Source organism: Dipodomys merriami, unplaced genomic scaffold, assembly GCF_024711535.1.
Source record: "Dipodomys merriami isolate MVZ:Mamm:240054 unplaced genomic scaffold, mDipMer1.0.p SCAF_202, whole genome shotgun sequence".
Taxonomy (NCBI): domain Eukaryota; kingdom Metazoa; phylum Chordata; class Mammalia; order Rodentia; family Heteromyidae; genus Dipodomys; species Dipodomys merriami.
The window spans coordinates 1,451,568-1,468,275 of NW_027203405.1; the positions used below are offsets into that span (position 1 = coordinate 1,451,568).

General features: G+C 60.0%; 2 protein-coding genes across 6 annotated transcripts; both read right to left on the reverse strand.

The window, feature by feature from the left end:
• Positions 1-1,152: 1,152 nt before the first annotated feature.
• On the reverse strand, positions 1,153-7,999 carry Pcyt2 (phosphate cytidylyltransferase 2, ethanolamine). 2 transcript variants are annotated; one of them, XM_070031654.1, is made up of 13 exons: positions 7,857-7,997; positions 6,042-6,130; positions 5,433-5,594; positions 5,022-5,088; positions 4,158-4,242; positions 4,002-4,046; positions 3,274-3,412; positions 2,848-2,930; positions 2,540-2,617; positions 2,280-2,345; positions 2,137-2,202; positions 1,877-1,965; positions 1,153-1,796 (listed from the first exon to the last, which is right to left on the reverse strand). In XM_070031654.1, exons 1-13 carry the CDS (start codon positions 7,943-7,945, stop codon positions 1,694-1,696), a joined length of 1,161 nt encoding a protein of 386 aa, XP_069887755.1. In that variant the 5' UTR covers positions 7,946-7,997; the 3' UTR covers positions 1,153-1,693. The 2 variants fall into 2 exon arrangements, with proteins under 2 accessions (XP_069887755.1, XP_069887756.1); XM_070031655.1 differs by lacking the exons at positions 1,153-1,796; positions 1,877-1,965 and having other exon boundaries at positions 2,134-2,202; positions 2,491-2,617; positions 7,857-7,999.
• Positions 8,000-8,256: 257 nt separating this feature from the next.
• On the reverse strand, positions 8,257-16,679 carry Sirt7 (sirtuin 7). 4 transcript variants are annotated; one of them, XM_070031658.1, is made up of 10 exons: positions 16,545-16,679; positions 16,324-16,461; positions 16,131-16,235; positions 12,635-12,705; positions 12,469-12,541; positions 11,900-11,998; positions 11,591-11,827; positions 11,390-11,470; positions 10,086-10,192; positions 8,258-8,704 (listed from the first exon to the last, which is right to left on the reverse strand). In XM_070031658.1, exons 1-10 carry the CDS (start codon positions 16,638-16,640, stop codon positions 8,503-8,505), a joined length of 1,209 nt encoding a protein of 402 aa, XP_069887759.1. In that variant the 5' UTR covers positions 16,641-16,679; the 3' UTR covers positions 8,258-8,502. The 4 variants fall into 4 exon arrangements, with proteins under 4 accessions (XP_069887757.1, XP_069887759.1, XP_069887760.1 ...); XM_070031660.1 differs by lacking the exon at positions 8,258-8,704 and adding an exon at positions 8,809-9,378 and having other exon boundaries at positions 16,545-16,663; XM_070031656.1 differs by having other exon boundaries at positions 8,257-8,704; positions 11,591-11,998; positions 16,545-16,663.
• Positions 16,680-16,708: the final 29 nt, after the last annotated feature.

Below are 16,708 nucleotides of genomic sequence, written 5' to 3' on the forward strand. Positions count from 1 at the left end.
AGACAAGAGCCTGGCCAGACAGGTGCCCCAGGCTGTGTCTGTGGCAATGGAGGACAGGGCTTGGCCATCAGCCAGCCCAACTCTCCTGTTGGAGGCCCCAGCTAGCTGGGCACGGCTGGTGGCTGCCCAGATGGACTCCAGAGGCCTGGTCTGTACTCAGTCTGGTCGCCCCAGAGGACCAGCACCAGCATGGGGCCTTGCCACGGGGGATGGTAGGAGGGGAAGCCCATGCTGGGCTGGGGCACTACTGCGGGAGTGGTGGCCCAGGTCTGGGGATGTCAGCCCTGGCGCAGACCAGGGCCCCCAGCCCCCTCTGCCCGGGGGCTCACAGAGCTGTGCCCGCGGGCTGCCCCACGCCAGCCTGCCCCTGGGGTGATCCCACCTCCAGCAGCTCCTCCCAGCAACTCAGCTTTCCTGGTGCCCACGAAGGCCTTGCCTGCGCAGTGCACCTTGGAACCCTCAACTCAGATTCCTTGCGAGCCGTGTCCCTGGGCTATCCTCAGCCGTTGCCTTCCCCGTCCTGAGCCTTGGCGGCAAGTTTGCGCTGGGCATGTGTGCACCCCGTTTACACACTTCCGCCCACCACCTGCCTCCTCTGAGGTGCTCGGGACGCCTGTGCAGACCTGTGGCGCCCCGGCCTCCTACCCAGGCAAGCAAAGGCTCCCCTCGCCATCTCTGCTCCCCCACCAGGGAAGGAAGGGCATCTGGTGATGTTCTAGGCCCTGGCTCCCTCTGGTGTCCAAAGCCTCTGACCCTTCATGCAGCCAGGTGACACTACAGGCCTCAGGACCTGCTGACTCGGCCCCCAGGAGTGCGGTGGGGCAGGGCCTGCTTTGGGGTTTGGCCTTCCGGCTCTCCCTCCAGAGGACCAGGCCAGCAATAGCCTTCCTGGGGGCGCGAGCCGGGTTTGCACCGCAGGCTGCAGCGCCTCTGGTCAGGAGGCCCCTTTGCCCCCAGGCTGCTGCGCAGCCAGCGGCTGGCTCTCCGGCTCTGAGAGCTGGGGGCCTGGGCTGGGCCATGACGGGGGGGGGGGGGGGGGGGGAGCTCAGGGCAGCCAGCCCATCCCCAGCTCCCACTGAGGGGGGGGACAGACCCCACGTATCGTGGGCCCTTATGGCGGGCACACGGGGTCGCCCTGCGTCCTGCCGGGCTGGGTCTCACACAGCACTTCCCGTCAAGCTTTATTCGGTGGCCCAGAGACTCACACCAGCCACGGAGGTGCAGAACCGAGGTGGAAGTCTGAGGGCAGGGCAGCCGGCGGGCCCAGCAGCCGGGCACGTGCATCTCTCCAGAGCCAGGCGTGAGGTGCTGGGACCTGCCCCGGACGGGCCGGGCCCCGCGGAGCAGCCCACACCCCAGCTCCACAGCCACCTCCTCTGCGCCTCCTGCGGGCGGGCGGGCGGGACAGGTGTCCATGTTCGCCACGGGGAGTGGCAGGGCACCCGATGGACGGAAGCAGCCTCCATGAACTCCTGGCGTGGCAGCGCCCTCTGCTCGTCCGGCCTGCTGGGCTGCCCCAAGGGGCTGGACAGACTCGGCGCCTTGCAGGCAGATGGGCTGGCCGGGCAGGAGCCAGGCCCGGGAGATGTGGCACCGCCACTCCCACGAGAGCCCCGTGAACCCAACTCTGAGAGGCAGAAGCAGAACGGGGCGGCCCCGGGTGCCCGCGCGCCGGGTGCGTCCTCGGTGTGGCCTACGCGTTCTCTGCGGCGGGCTGTGCCTCCTGCTGCCTCCTGGCCTCCAGGAAGGCCAGCTCCTTGGCTTCTTTCTTCTGGTTGCGCGCCTCATACTCTAACCTGGGGGCCCCGGGTTGCCATCAGAGCTGGAGGAAGGGCCACAGCCAGGCCGGCGGGCAGCGGGCGGCGGGCTGCGTTACCTGTTCTTGATGATCCTCTGCACAATGAGGTCTGTGGTGAGGTCGCTGCCGCTGTCCATCTGGCGGAAGATGCCTCTTCTCTTGGGCTCCTAGAGGCTCGAGGGCAGGCGCAGTGAGGACCAGGCCCGCACAGGCCCGCTGCCCCAGAGGGAACCAGCACCACGCGCCTGTCCTTGTCCCTGGGGCAGTCACAGCAACAGGTGCCAAAGGCGCCGTCCCCGTCCCCGAGCCGGTGAGTGGCGGGAGCCAGGGCCACCCACCTGGTAGGGGTCAGAGCCGTCCCTGTCAGGCACAACTTCCGTCTTGCCATGACACACCAGGTCCACCTGGGAAGGGAGTGAGGAAGGAAGTCAGGCGCCCTCCCCTCCCCTCCCATCCCCTCCCCTCCCGGGGAGCCTCTCACCTTGAAGTGACCCAGGAGCTCAGCCGTGACTGAGTATGGGGCCCCAATCACCACCTCCGACACGTACTGTGGAGAAAGCACCGAGGCTCAGCACCAAGGCTCAGCCCGGGGCTGCGGGGCTCGGCTCTCAGAGGCGGGGCTGGGTCCCGTGGGGGCGGCGACACCCAGGAAGCCCAACCACTTTACCAACTAGGCTGGGCGGCACCCACACCTGGTCGGGGAAGCCTCGGGAGGTGAGGGCGGCCGCCGCCCTTGCTCACCCTGCAGGCCAGCACGCTCAGGGTCCGCTCGTGCAGGGTCATTATGGGGTAGTTCTTGCCTTTGTAGCGGTTCACTTCCTAGGGCCAGAGCAGGGTCAGCTCTGCTGGAGCACCGGGGGAGCGAGGCCCCGTCCTCCCCCCACCAGGATGGCCCTTGGCTCCTGGGCCTGCCCAGCATCTTCTCCAGGCATCTGGAGTCTCATTCCTCCAGGGATTCGCTGGCCCCAACTGGCCCCTCAAAGTCTCCCCAAGGGCTCTGATAGCCTGCCAACCACCAGAAATGCTGGGGAGCCGGGCAGGGCAGAGACCTGGTCAAAGTGGAGGCCAGCGATGACATAGGGCCTTTCTGCCAGGCGGTACACTTTCTCTAGGAAATCCACGTGCCCAATGTCTGTGTCCAGTTAAGAAGCAGTAACTGGCTGGGTGTGGTGGTACGTGCCTGTAATCGTAGCACTGAGGAGGTTTAAGCAGGAGGATCTGATTCAAGGCTAGTCTGAACTACATAGGGAAACTGATTTAGGGCCGAGCACACACGAGGTGGAAAGGGGAGGGGATGGGAGGTATGGAGAAAAGCAAAACAACAGACAAACAGCAATGGACTGGAAAGTCAGGGCTCCTGCCTCCCCAGGCTGGGACCCACAGGCCCGCCACAGGCCCGGTCTCAGAGACCGGAGGGTCTGTGGCCAAGGGCCTCTGTGGCATGGGTGGAGGACGGAAAGCCGGGAAGAGGATACGGAACAGGTCAAAGGCGCCCGCCACATAGATGACAGTCTCCCCGGGCTGAGGCTCCTTCCCGGAAGCAAACTGGATGATCTTCTGGGACGTCTGCAGAAACTGGGACACCCCTGTCCAGGGGTCCCGCCCCCCCGGGCACTGTCAACCAAGAGGGAGCAGGTCAGCGCAGAAACCTCGTGAGCACGCTCCTGTGCACCACGCGTGGTAGCAGGAGCGTGTGCAGGGGTGGTGCACAGCAGGCCACGTCCACCCAGGCACCTGGGACCGGCAGGAGACACAGGTGGCCAGCCCAGGCTGTCACCGCGGCTGCGGGGCTGGGGCTCTGTGCTGCAGCCACAACAGGCCGCACAGCCAACACCAGCTCAGCCTACAAGCCCACCAGCAGCAGCAGGCGCAGAGACACGGCCAGCAGGCAGACCTGAGGGGGACCCGGCACCCCGAGACCATCATCTGATCACCTGGAAGGAGACTTCTGAGGGAAGTGGGTCCCAAGCTGCTTGGTTAGAGGCCGCCTGGTCATGGGCAGTCCCTGCTAATCCTCTAGGACATGGCCGCAGGAATGGCCATCTCTTGCCTGTCTTCCCTCCCAGCATCCACCAGCAGGCTGAGCCCACTGACTCAGCCAGGACCTGGGTAGCACCGGGAAGGGAGGAGGAGGGCCCAACTTCTCCCCAGAGGCCAGGAGGAAAGCCTGTGCATCACCACACGGCCAGCCGGGCCCACTCACCTTGCCAAAACTGTCCGCATACTCCCGGTACTCGGAGGACATCTCCTGCACACAAGGGCACAGGGCTGAGGGGGCTCGTCCCCAGAACGGGTGGAGAGGGCGGGCAGACAGGGCGCCCTGGGTGGGAGGAGCCCCCCCCCACGCTGCGGCACTCACCTGGCCGCTGTGGTGGGCCTTGGTCACCAGCAGCATGCGGCCTACGAGGTCTGTGGTGGACACACCCTGGGTGCGCTTGCACTCTCTGGGGGCAGAGGTGGGGTTGGTGGGCTCTTGTCCCAGACACTTACCAGACCTGCCTACTGCAGACCCATCTGAGGGACATGACCCTAGCCCTGCCCCGCCCCCAAGCAAATCCAACTGGGAGCATAGAGGAAGCGTTAAAATTTTATCAGCAAAAAGCAACTGGCCTAGCATCAAGGGCATCGCTGAGCCCATGTGTGCGGTGGTAGGGTGTGGGCAGGCCACATCTGGGCACAGCAGCCCTGACCCTAGTCTGCTGCCGTGCCCACTAGTGAGCTCACACCCAAATTCTTTACCAAGGGGATTTGGGATGCACCATCCCAAGCAGGAACCTAGCCACGGCTGGCCCTTTAAATCACAGCTAATTAACATAAAGCCAGCTCCTGGGGCGGGGCACCACCATGCTCACTTGGCACTACTCTGAAGCCCTGAGGCCAGCCACACAGCCAGTGCCACAGCAAGATCCTCCCTGGAGGCTCCAGACCTGGCCCAGATGGGTCTCCCTTACAATCTCCCCCCAAGTCCTGGGGCTTGAACTCAGGGCCTGGGCGCTGTCCCTGAGCTTCTTTTGCTCAAGGCTAGCGCTCTACCACTTGAGCCACAGCGCCACTTCTGACTTTTCTGTCTGTGGTGCTGAGGAATGGAGCCCAGGGCTTCATGCATGCCAGGCGAGACTCTACCACTGAGTCCCCCCCAGCCCTCCTGCACAATCTCAATGCAGTAGAGCTGGGAGGGAACTCAAGACCAGCTCCTGAAGTGTCAGGCCAGCTAGGAGCTTACCTGTACCTCCCAGCCTGTTTCACCTCCTCATAGGTGTCCCGGCCGTCAACAGTCAATGTGATGTCATCTAGGGGTGACATGCGCACACACGCACACACGCACACACACAAAGGGTATTTGCTGGGTTTGTTTTTCACACAGGGTCTTCCCATCTAGCCCGGCTGTTCTGATCCTCACGTCTCTGCCACTTGAGTGTTGAAATAAGGTGTGGACTGCCATGCCTGGCTCAAGTGGGATCCCAGAACCGCCCCCCCAGGGGCCCCAAACCCTTCCAGTCCCCACCTCATTCTAGTGTTTAGTGTTTGTGCCTCCATTCCTAGGGAACAACCCGAGCTTTCTTAGACCTGAGTCCTCAGGGCCAGGAGGGCTACCCCCCTCCCCTGCGGTGGGTCCCGGGGCCCGCCCACTCACTGCCATGGACACAGAAGTCACAGTTGTGTTTGTCCAGCGTCTCCAGTGTGGTGACGTAGGGCGCAGCGGGCACCACCTCGTCCACCCACTTGATGGCCTGAACCATCTTGTACCTCTCCTCCTGGGTGAACACTGGGGGTCCTTTGTGCTTGGCAATCTCCTCTGGAGCCAGAGAAAGCAAGGACAGGACAGGTGACCTCCGGCTCCCTGGCATCTTCCTCAGGAGCCCTTTCCATGCACTGAGAGGGTGCGGGATAAGCTGCCCTGCTCGCGGGGCTTCAGCCCATATGTGAGTGGCCACTGCTGTCCTGCGGCCAGCTTGTGCACTGAGGGTCCTTTACCAAGCAAGACATTCAATCTTTTTAGGCTCCAGGCAGGGGTCAGCGATGAGGAGTGAGGGGCTGGGGTTGGCAATGACCTGGCCCTCATCTCTAGCTTGCTCTCTAGAGGGGGACATCTTCAGCTGGGGCCAGGATAAATGGAGCTTGCTACATCTCCCGTTCACAGGTGCATTTTGGGGAGGAGGCCCAGGGCTGCCCCCCCCCTGGGCTTCTGGCCAGTTGGGATGGTTAGTCTGGTTACAGCATGGGGTAGTGGCCCACACCTTACCATCAGTGTGCACGCCCACGATGAGGTAGTCACCCATGGCCCGAGCCTGGCGCAGCTGGTTTGAGTGACCGTAATGAACCATGTCATAGCTGTGAGGACAGACAGCAGTTGGAGGGGTAGGGACAAGGGGGTCCTGAGGGGTGGGGCACAGATTTTCTCTTCCAAGGACTCCTTAGTGAATGCTCTCTGAGAAACCACTGCTGTAAATTGCTTTAAATCTGTGGAACCTGGGCCCACAGTGGGAGGTGGGTACTCAGCCATTCACACACCCCTGTCCCTGGACCTACACCTTGGGACATGACACTGTCCCTGCCAGAACAGCAAGGGTGCTGGTGCAGGAACAAGGCCAGGTAAGGTCCGGGGGACTGGCAAACTCCAGGACAAACTCCAGGACAAACCTGCCCACTGTTTGCCGGGTGTCCCTTTCCCAAGCCTTGGGGTGTCCCTGGGCTTGCCCCCTCCCCTTCCCAAATGAAAACTGGTATAGGCAAATCATTTCAAGTTTTTTGTTTGTTTGGTTTTTGTTGTTGTTGGTGGTGGTTATAGGGCTTGAACTCTGGGCTTGGGCGCTATCCCTCAGCTCTTCAGCTCAGGGCAAGCACTCTACTGCTTGAGCTACAGCGCCACTTCCAGTTTTCTAGTGGTTTATTGGAGTCTCAAGAACTTTCCTGCCTGGGCTGGCTTTGAGCCATGATCCTCAGATCTCAGCCTCCTGAGTAGCTAGGATTACAGGCGTGAGCCATGGGTGCTCAGCTGTCATTTCAAGTTTTACAACAAAACGTCAGTTTTGGCTTGGGGCCAGATTCGGTACTATCCTAATACAAGTCGGCAGTCCTTCCGGCTGACACCAAACCAAAAGTAAAACCAAAGAGCAAGGAATCACTGGTTTGAAAATCCTTTTCTTCCTGCAGCCCGTCTTAGCTCCCGGGTGAATAATGGCCTCTGTTGCGGTTCTAAAGCGTGTATAACCCTGGTTATGAGTGAGCTTCAAGCCCCAGGCTATGCAGCACAGCTACACTACGAGCCTTGAGCCCTAGGTGCCCTGGGTGCTCTCTGCTAGGCTGGGAGCTGCCAGGGCTGGGCCCCAGGCTCTGCTCTGCTTCCTTCGGAGCTCACCCTCCTTTCCCAGGATGGGGTCAGATGGCCCAAGGGCAGCCTCAGTCTCCCCTCGGCATAGCCACCCGCCCTCCCCACCTCCTCGCTGAGGAATGGGGTGGGTCAAAAGGTTCAGGCCCCAAGGTCTGGCCAGAGTCCGTGCCCACCGGGGAGGCTTGCTCCGGGGCTGGACGGGAAGGACACGACAGGAGGGCGGCCCCGGCTAGACCGAGGGTCAGAGTCCACGGACACGAAGCCGAAGCCAGAGGTGACACCGGTGCAAAACAGGGCAACCTTGTGCGTTTCTCGAACCTTCGCTCAGACCCGGTACCCCCCATTTCCAGCAGCTCCAACCACAGGGCACGGGGCGGCCAGCCTCCACCTACTTGTTGACAGCGCCAAACTTTTCTCAAAGCAGTCCCCGGACTGACCCCTCCGCTGACCCCGGGCCGCCGGCTCGCCGAGGCCGCCGCAGGCCGGGCCAGCGTCGGCGCGCGGCTCAGCTCGTCCGGCCCGGGGGCCCAGGGCCGGCTGCAGCCCCGCGGCCGCGGCCCCGAGCACGGAGCACGGCGCCGCCCCAGGCTCCGGGCCGCGCTGGTCCCGAGCCCCGGGCCGCGGCCCGCGGGGCCCCCGGGGATCCGGGCCGGCTGAGCCCCACCGCAGTCGGGGCTGGCCAACGGCCGGTGACCCGGGAGGACGCACGGCCCGGCGCCCACTCACCAGCCGTCGCACCACACCCTCACGGCGCGCCGGCCCTGCGGGCCCGGCAGCTCCGAGGCGCCCGTCGCCCCGTGCCCGTTCCGGATCATGGCCCCGCAGCACCGACTCCACCCGGCACTCCGGGACTCCCAGCACCTCCGTCCCGCTCCGCCCCGCGCCGTCACGCGGGCCTCACCCGCCCCGCGCAGCCAATGGCGCGCGCCGGCCTCCCCGAGTCCCGCCCCTCGCACAGGAACCCCGCCCCCTCCGTCAGACGCGCGTGACCAATGACGTGCCTCGTCCCCCGCCCGCCGGCGCAGCCAATAGCGTGCACTGCACGGCAGGCCCCGCCCCTTCCGCTCCTGCCGGCCCGGCCGCTCACCCGGAGCCCTCGCGGCGGCGCCTCGGGGAACAGCAGGGACCCGGACGGAGGCGGTGCAGAGGTGTTTAATAAAGGCTCGGAACCGCCCCTGGCATAAGTTTCTATAAAGTGATCGACGCAGTGAGGAGCGGTAGGAAGGGGCCCTGAGACTGGCGGCGGCGGCCGGCGCGTCCCTGCTGGCGAGCCGCCTGCCCACAGGGACGGGGCGGCCCGCGGCCGGCGCGGTGGGGCTCGGGCAGCTCCCGCCACCTGCAAAGTGCCAACTGTTCTTCCCGCAGCAACAGGTCACGCCGCCTTCTTCCTTTTTGCCCGTTTAGCACAGCCCCTGCCAAACCAGCCCCCCCGGATGGACGCTGAGCTGTGAGGGGCTCCCCGTGGCTCCCCGGCCGGGGACTCTTCTCTGCTCCTGCACAGCGACTTCCGACTGTGGCTGCCTTCTTCACCAGCACGCAGGGGCGTCGCCAGGGAGAAGATGGGATCCTGCCACCTACCAAAAGGGAAGGCTGGTCAGGCAGGTCTGAGAGACTCCTTACAACCCACCCTGGCTCAAGGGAAGCTGTCTGAGGCCACCTGCCTTTCAGCCCCTCCCCTCCCTGTCTTCAGGGTGGCTGGCTTAGGTGAGTCTAGCTGAGTGACGCACAGCTCCAGGAGGTAATCTCTCCCTCTGGCTAAATGAGGGCCAGCCCCTCCAGAACTCCGCATCTCATCCACCATGAGTGGCTGTGCACGCGCACTCCAGGGCTACAGCAGCCCACGGGCACCTTCAGCTCCAGGGACAAGTCACTAGCAACTCTGGGCCCCATCTTTCACTAGTATGGCTGTGGACGGGCAGACCAGACCCTCTCCCTCTTCCCAGACTGCATGACAGGGACAGGAGGGAAGCCAGCTGACTAGGGACGTGTGGCCTACGGACTACATCGTGAAGAAATCATGTGTTTGATTGAGATGTAGAACCACATATCATAAACGCAAGATACAGAGAAGCACTGATAAAGGAAATGAGCTAAGTTAATGTGGAAAAAAAAATACAGGACACAATAGGCCCACGTCACAGAACACCACAAACATAACATACAAGAATTGCCAGGGCCAGAGGTGAAGGGATCCTTAATTTCTTGAACCCTTTGATTAAAAGAAGTTATTGATTTCCCCTATAAGACCCTGAAAATTCACAGAGAAAGAGAGTGTAAACTTTTAACTCAATACATGCACCATATCTAAATTATCACAAATTCTGTATTAAGGCAGTTTCTTTAAGCTTCCCCCAAATATGCCAACTCCCAAAACCAAGGACACAGGCTGGAGGCCTGGCTCAGTGGTAAGAGATCCAGCTTAGCAAGCACAAGGCCTTGAGTTCAAACCCCAGAACCACCAAAAAAAAAAAAATAGTAATAAAATAAAGAACACAACAACAAGAACAAAAACAGCCCCTCGGACACTACGGCTCTGTCTGCAGTCTCAGCCCCTCGGACACTGCGGCTCTGTCTGCAGTCTCAGCCCTTCGGACACTGCGGCTCTGTCTGCAGTCTCAGCCCCTCGGACACTACGGCTGTCTGGCCACAGCTGCAGTCTCAGCCCCTTGAGGTCCCTGTGTGCCCATGTCCACCTTGAGAGGTCAGCAGGGGAAAATTGCAAGAACACACTGGGCGGCTTCCGGGCCTGGGGGGACTCGGCAGCACACTAGCCAGGGAGAAGCGTGTGCACATGGAGTCTGGCCTCGCCTCAGTGGGTCCCTCTGGAGGCCGCCACGTGTCCACAGCCTTCAGAAGGTGGCTGCAAGAACTCAGAGCTCCCAACACGCTCAGCTTATGGAAGACAGACACAGCCCACCACACAGGGGCAGAGGCGTGGGGGGACGGGCCACTCACCTGTTGTAGAGGGGAATCTCCAGGCCCAGCTCACCCATGAGCAGCTGCATGACATCATCACACTTCCCATGAAGCTTCAGGGCAGCCCAGTCGTCCTTTGGGGTCCACTGAACACAGGAAAGGCAAGTGAAGATAAATCCCCGTTGCTCCTGAGGCCCATCAGCCTCGTTTCCTGCAGGTTGGGCCACTGCTTTCTAGACACCCACCCGAGCTCCGGAGGCACCCGCCTGACCTTGTACTAGATTTTTTTTTTTGGTCCGTCATGGGGCTTGAACTCTGGGCCTGGGTGCTGTCCCTGCGCTCTTCAGCTCAAGGCCAGCGCTCCACTCTACTGCCTGAGCCACAGTGCCACTTCCGGTTTTCAAGTAGTTTCCTGGACATAAGAGTTTCACGGACTTAGCCGGGTGCTGGTGGCTCACGCCTGTAATCCTAGCTACTCAGGAGGCTGAGATCTGAGGATCGAGTTTCAAAGCCAGCCCGGGCAGGAGAGACCGTGAGACTCCTATCTCCAATAAACCACCAGAAAACCGGAAGTGGCGCTGTAGCTCAAGTGGTAGAGCGCTCGCCTTGAGCTGAAGAGCTGAGGGACAGCGCCCAGGCCCAGAGTTCAAGCCCCACGACCGACAAAAAAAACAAAACAAAAACAAGAGTTTCACGGACTTTCCTGCCCAGGCTGGCTTTTGAACCATGATCCTCAGATCTCAACCTCCTGAGTAGCTAGGATTACAGACGTGAGCCACAGGTGCCCAGCTTGTTCTAGATTTAAAAAAAAAATTTCTGCCAGTCCTGGGGCTTAAACTCAGGGCCTGAGTGCTGTCCCTGAGGCCTCTTTGTGCTCAAGGCTAGTATGCTACCACTTGAGCTACAGTGCCACTTCCAGCTTTTGCTGAGTAGTTGATTGAAGTTTATTAATAGTTTATTGTAGTTTATTATGGTTCAAAACCATCCTGGGCAGGAAAACCTGTGAGACTCTTTATCTCCAATTAACCACTAGAAAACCAGAAGTGGGGCTGTGGCTCAAGTAGTAAAGTGTTCTGAAGAGCTCAAGGACAGCGCCCAGGCCCAGAGTTCAAGCCTCACGACCCAGAAAAAAAAAAAAAAAAAAAGAAAAGAAAGGTTCTCATAGACCTGCCCAGTTTGAACTGTGATCCTCAGATCTCAGCCTCCTGAGTAGCTGGGATGACAGGCGTGAGCCACCAACTAGCTTGCAGTAGGATCTTTAAGTTGCAAAAATGTAACACATCTCTTGGATCTCCAGATGTAAGGCTTAGGTCTAAGGACACAGCTCTGTGTACCTAGCCTACCTGTAGGTTCACAATGTAGAGCTTGGGCCGCCGGCTGGGGGGCTTGGTCATGCACCATAGGCGAGGGTATTTCTTCAGTACCTGTGGAAACGGGCAGACACAGCACATGCCTGTGAGCAGAGGCATGCCAACAGGATGGCCTGGGCAGGCAGGGCTGTAACATCTGCCTACACAGAAGTTCCCAGTGGTGTCACACCGTACCTTCAAGCTGGAGCCTAAGCACAGGATCGTGTCTGCTCTGCTGGCAGCCTCAGTGGCTGCTTCCCAGTTCAGGGGCTGCCCCAATGTCCCCCTCTCCCCAAAGTGCACAATGGTGTCCCGGAGCTGAGTCCCACACTTGTGGCAGGCCCGGCCTGTCTGGTGCCGGTGGAGGGCAGTACGCTCTGTCACATCGAAAGTGCGCACATATTCCCGGTTGGGGATGCAGGAGGTGCAGACCTGAGAACAAGAGGGCACAGTGAGTGGGGCCTCCCTGGCACTCAGGCCCTGCATCCCCGTGAGACTGCTCACTTCGATATACATGTTCCCATGGAGTTCTGAGATGGCCGTGCGTGGCAGGCCGCTCCGAAGGTGGAGCCCGTCACAGTTCTGAGACACCACGTGCTGCACCTGGAGGGCAGAACATGGGGCAGTCAGGAGGAGTAAGCATCCATGGCCACAAAACTTCTGTGTCCAGCCTGAGCAGCCAGGGCCAGAGCTAACTTCCAGCCCATTGGGACGTAGCTGTTCTAGCCCAGATCCACATCTCCTTGGGTCACTGTTTCTTGTCTCCCAGGGCCAGGCAGATCTGCCATTCCCTACTGGGATGGAGGTCCTCAGCTGAGGTTCCTAGTGATCCTCCCCAGGCCACCGGGGTTCCACAGCCCCTGCACACGCCAAGGAAAGCTGAAGGGGTTGGTGGAGACCGGCCTGGACCGCATGGTTCAGGACAGGCCCGTAAGCACAGCATGACTGGGGTGAGTAACCCCATTCGGGGTGTCCATCAGAGCCCACTGGGAAACTGCAGCTTCCCTCTTGGGCACTGGCAGGCAGCTCCAGGCATGACCATGGGCAGGAATTGCTGGCCAGAGGGCTCTTACCAGCTTTTGCTCATGTAAACGGGTGATGCTCATGTGCGTGAGGGTAGGCTCAGCTTCACTCAGGTCAGCAGCACTGCCAAACAGAAGGGGGAGCAGAGGTGAGGGACGGAGAGGGGCAGCGGAGAAGAGGCGCTGCCCGTGGGAAGACTGTGCATGAGCAGCTCACCTCACGCTTCTCCCTTTCTGAAGCAGCGTCCACACTCCATTAGGACCACGGTAATCTGGGATAGAGGCAGCCTACAGATTCAGATAAAATGGTAAGCCCAGTGAAAAGGTGGTACCAAAGGGAATGGCAGTATTTCCCAAAATGGAACACACCACGTTCCAGGCTGGCCCCTGGACTGGCCTCTATCCCTTTCTCAGCTGCCCTGCCTGACGGTAAGTGTAATGTGCTCCAGTCTGACTCTTTCCCTCTATCTAGACTTTGCCTTCCTACCTGGCCCAGTGCATCCCTACAGGATCCACAGTGTCCCCCACCCTGTGACTTTTTTCTTGTTGTTGTTGGTAGTCATGGGGTTTGAACTCTGGGCCTGGACGCTGTCTCTCAGCTCTCTGGCTCAAGGTGAGTGTTCTACCACATGAGCCACAGTGCCACTTCTGGTCTTCTGGTGGTTTATTGGAGATAACAGACTCACAGACTTGCCTGCCTGGGCTGGCTTTGAACCTTGATCCTCAGATCTCAGCCTCCTCAGTAGCTAGGATTACAGGAGTGAGCCACAGGCACCTGGCCTAACTGTGACTCTTAAAGAGAGGAAGTTCAAATAGCAATGTTCAGCTCAAACTGACAAGCTGGCTGGGCTCCAGTGGTCACGCCTGCAATCCAAGCTACTCAAGAGGCTGAGATCCTGAGGATCACAGTTCAAAGCCAGCCTGGACAGCAAAGTCTGTAAGATGCTTATCTCCAATTAACCACCAGAAAATTGAAAGTGTCACTGTGGCTCAAAGTGGTAGAGTGCTAGCCTTTAGCAAAAAAGCTCAGGGGCAGTTCACAGGCCCTGAGTTCAAGCCCTATAACCAACAAAAAAACAAAACATGAAGCCTTGGGTTCAATTCCTCAGTACCACAGAGAAAAAGCTGGAAGTGGTGCTGTGGCTCAAGTGGTAGGATGCTAGCCTTGAGCAAAAGCAGCTCAGGGTCAGTGCCCAGGCCCTGAGTTCAAGCTCCAGGACTGGCAAAAAAAAAAAACATAAACAAGCTTTTTTTTTTTTTTTTTTTGTCGGTCATGGGGCTTGAACTCTGGGCCTGAGCGCTGTCCCTCAGCTCTTCAGCTCAAGGCGAGCGCTCTACCACTTGAGCTACAGCACCACTTCTGGTTTTCTGGTGGTTTATTGGAGATAGGAGTCTCACGGTCTTTCCTGCCCGGGCTGGCTTTGAAACGCGATTCTCAGATCTCAGCCTCCTGAGTAGCTAGGATTACAGGCATGAGCCACCGGCGCCCAGCCATAAACAAGCTTTTAATGTATATAAATGTATGTATGTGGAGGGAGGGACCCCAAATGTTCACGCTCCAGGTTTTAATGAATCAAGAGCAGAGTTACTGACTCACATCTATAATCCTAGCTATCCAGGAGACTGAGGTATGAGGATCACAGTTCAAAGCCAGCCTGGACAGGAAAGTCCATGAGACTCATTTCCAAATTATCACCAAAAAGTTGGAAGTGGAGCATGGCTCAAGTGGCCTTGCACAAAAACACTAAGGGACAGCATTCAGGTCCTCAGTTCAAGCACCAGTACCAGCACAAAACAAAGAGCAGGGGCTGGGAAGGTGGCTCAGTGGTAGAGTGCTTGCCTTGCATGCCTGAGGCCCTAGGTTTGATTCCTTAGTTAATCATGAAAAAGCTGGAAGTGGCGCTGTGGCTCGAGTGGTAGAGCACTAAGCGTTGAGCTGAAGAGCTGAGGGACAGTGCCCAGGCCCAGAGTTCAGGCCCCACGACCAGCAAAAACAAACAAACAAACCAAAGAGCAGCAAGTGCACCTTACTTGTTCTTGCTACTGGACGTCTGCTGTTGTTAGTCTGGAGTGCCTCACACTCCCACCTTCACCTGTGGATTTTACCCCGCAAGGTAGAAACGCAATATAACACCCCGCAGCAAGCCCACAGGGCAGGCTTCGTAGGCCAAAGTATGTATGCTTCCATGAAACCACCAGGAACACATGTTATGCTTGACTATTGTAACCAAAGGGTTTCTCGTGTGTGTGTGTGTGTGTGCGTGCGTGCGTGCGTGCGTGCGTGCGTGCGTGCGTGTGTGTGTGCGTGCGCGCAATTGTGAGGCTTGAACTCTGGGCCTGGGCGCTGTCCCTGAGCTTTTCAGCTCAAGGCTAGCGCTCCACCACTTCAGCCACAGTGCCATTTCTGCTTTTTTCCTGATGAACTGGAGATAAGAGTGTCAAGAACTTTTCTGCCCTGGCTGGCTTTGAACTGTGATCCTCAGATCGCAGACTCCTGAGTAGCCGGGATGACAGGCCTGAGCCAAGGCCTTCTGGCCCCAAAGGGTTTTTTTTTTTTTTTTTGTCGGTCATGGAGCCTGAACGCCAAGGTGAGCACTGTACCACTTCCAGCTTTTTCTACTTATGTGATGCTGAGGAATCGAACCCAGGACCTCATGCACACAAGGCAAGCACTCTACCACTGAGCCACCTTCCCAGCCCCCCAAAGGATTTCTTGAGGGTACAAATCACCTAATGTTCACCTCTAGTGGATCTACCTGCCCAACACTCTGTACTAACCTGAGATTTCACACATCACATGCCAGTCAGTGTCCTATAGCCTGGGACAGGTAGGTTCTCAGTGAAACTTCTCACATTTTATTTTGGTGCTAATCCTGGGGCCCAAACTCAGAGCCTGGGCACTGTTCTTGAGGTGTTTTGTTTTTTGGTTGGTCGTGGGGCTTGAACTCAGCCTGAGTGCTATCCCTCAGGTCTTCAGCTCAAGGCTAGCACTCTACCACTTGAGCCACAGTGCCACTTCTGGTTTTCTGGTGGTTTATTGGAGATAAGAGTTTCACAGACTTTCCTGCCTGGGCTGGCTTTGAACCGAGATCTGAGGATCTCAGCCTCCTGAGTAGCTAGGATTACAGGCGTGAGCCACCCGCGCCAGAGTATTCTTGAGGTTTTTTTCCCCCCCAAGTCTAGCGCTCTGCCACTTGAGCCACAGGAGTGCTTCTGGCTTTTTGGTGATTAAGGATAGGAATCTCAACAGACTTCCCTCCTGGGGTTGGCTTCGAACCTCGACCCTCAGCTCTCAGCCTCCCGAGAAGCCTGGATGACAGGAGTGAGTTCTTGAAGTCCAAGGCAGTGCATTTTTCTACTTTACCGAGGGCATTCTGATTTTCACCGCCTTGCTCTGTATTTACCTTTCTTGGCACAAGGCGCAGGACAGCAGGTGACAGTCCGCAGCTCAGCTCTGCTCCTATAACCTGGCCAACCAACCAGCCTCACCGGTACCGGGGGCCACTATGCCGTTCCTGTCCCTGTCCCCTGGCCGGAACGCAGATCGCGATTCCGGTTAGAGTGTCCGCCCAGTGCGTGCACGACCCGCCCAGCGCGGGTGGGCAGGCCCCGGCTCGGGCGTGGGCTCCGGCCCGGCCCGGCCCGGCCCACCGGGAGGGGGCGCCCGCCGCCCGGCCCCGGCCCCGGCCCCGCGGGGCCGCCGCGCTCCCTACCGTGCTGATGCCCGCGCCGGTGTAGACAACCAGAAACTTGGCGTTCCGGACGGCGCCGGCCAGCTCCCGGACCTTGTTCCGCAGCTCCTCGGGGTCGTCGCACACCTGCCGGGGGCCGGGGCGGTCGGTGGTCACGGCCCGGCCCGGGGTCACCGCCGCCCGCGCCGCCCGCCGCCCGCCGCCCGCCGCTCGCCTCCTCCAGCCGCCGCTTGAGGCCCTCCCGGCGCCGGCTCCGGCCCTGCAGCTCCGTCACCAGGTCCGCGCTCTCGGCCAGCAGCCGGCCCTCCTCGGCGCTGCGCTCGGCCGCCGCCTTCCGGAGGATGCGCGACACCTGCGGGCGGGCGGGCGGGCGGTGAGCGGCCGGCGGCGGCGGCGCGGGGCGCGGGGCGCGGGGCGCGGGGCGCGGCGGCCTACCTGGCGGAGGCGCTCCCGCTGCTGCTCCTCCCGCAGCCTCCGCACCCGCTCTGCCGCCTTGCGCTCCGAGCGGCTCAGCCCGCCGCCCGCTGCCATCGCCGTCCCCGCCGCGCTTCCGGCTTCCGCTTCCGCCTCGCCGGCGGCCGCGCGGGCGCATGCGCGCC

Bases quoted from the DNA above. Each gene is read 5' to 3' on its own strand.
- Pcyt2 (XM_070031654.1), bottom strand. From the start codon at position 7,945: ATGATCCGGAACGGGCACGGGGCGACGGGCGCCTCGGAGCTGCCGGGC. The intron at 2,346-2,539 runs GTGAGCAAGGGC...CTTTCTCCACAG, and splicing joins TGAGCGTGCTGGCCTGCAGG to TACGTGTCGGAGGTGGTGAT. The intron at 1,797-1,876 runs GTAACGCAGCCC...CGGGGCCCCCAG, and splicing joins CAGAGGATCATCAAGAACAG to GTTAGAGTATGAGGCGCGCA.
- Sirt7 (XM_070031656.1), bottom strand. From the start codon at position 16,640: ATGGCAGCGGGCGGCGGGCTGAGCCGCTCGGAGCGCAAGGCGGCAGAG. The intron at 16,462-16,544 runs GTAGGCCGCCGC...GCCCGCCCGCAG, and splicing joins AGCGGGAGCGCCTCCGCCAG to GTGTCGCGCATCCTCCGGAA. The intron at 8,705-10,085 runs GTGAGTGGCCCG...CCCTTTTGGTAG, and splicing joins GAGATTCCCCTCTACAACAG to GTGGCAGGATCCCATCTTCT.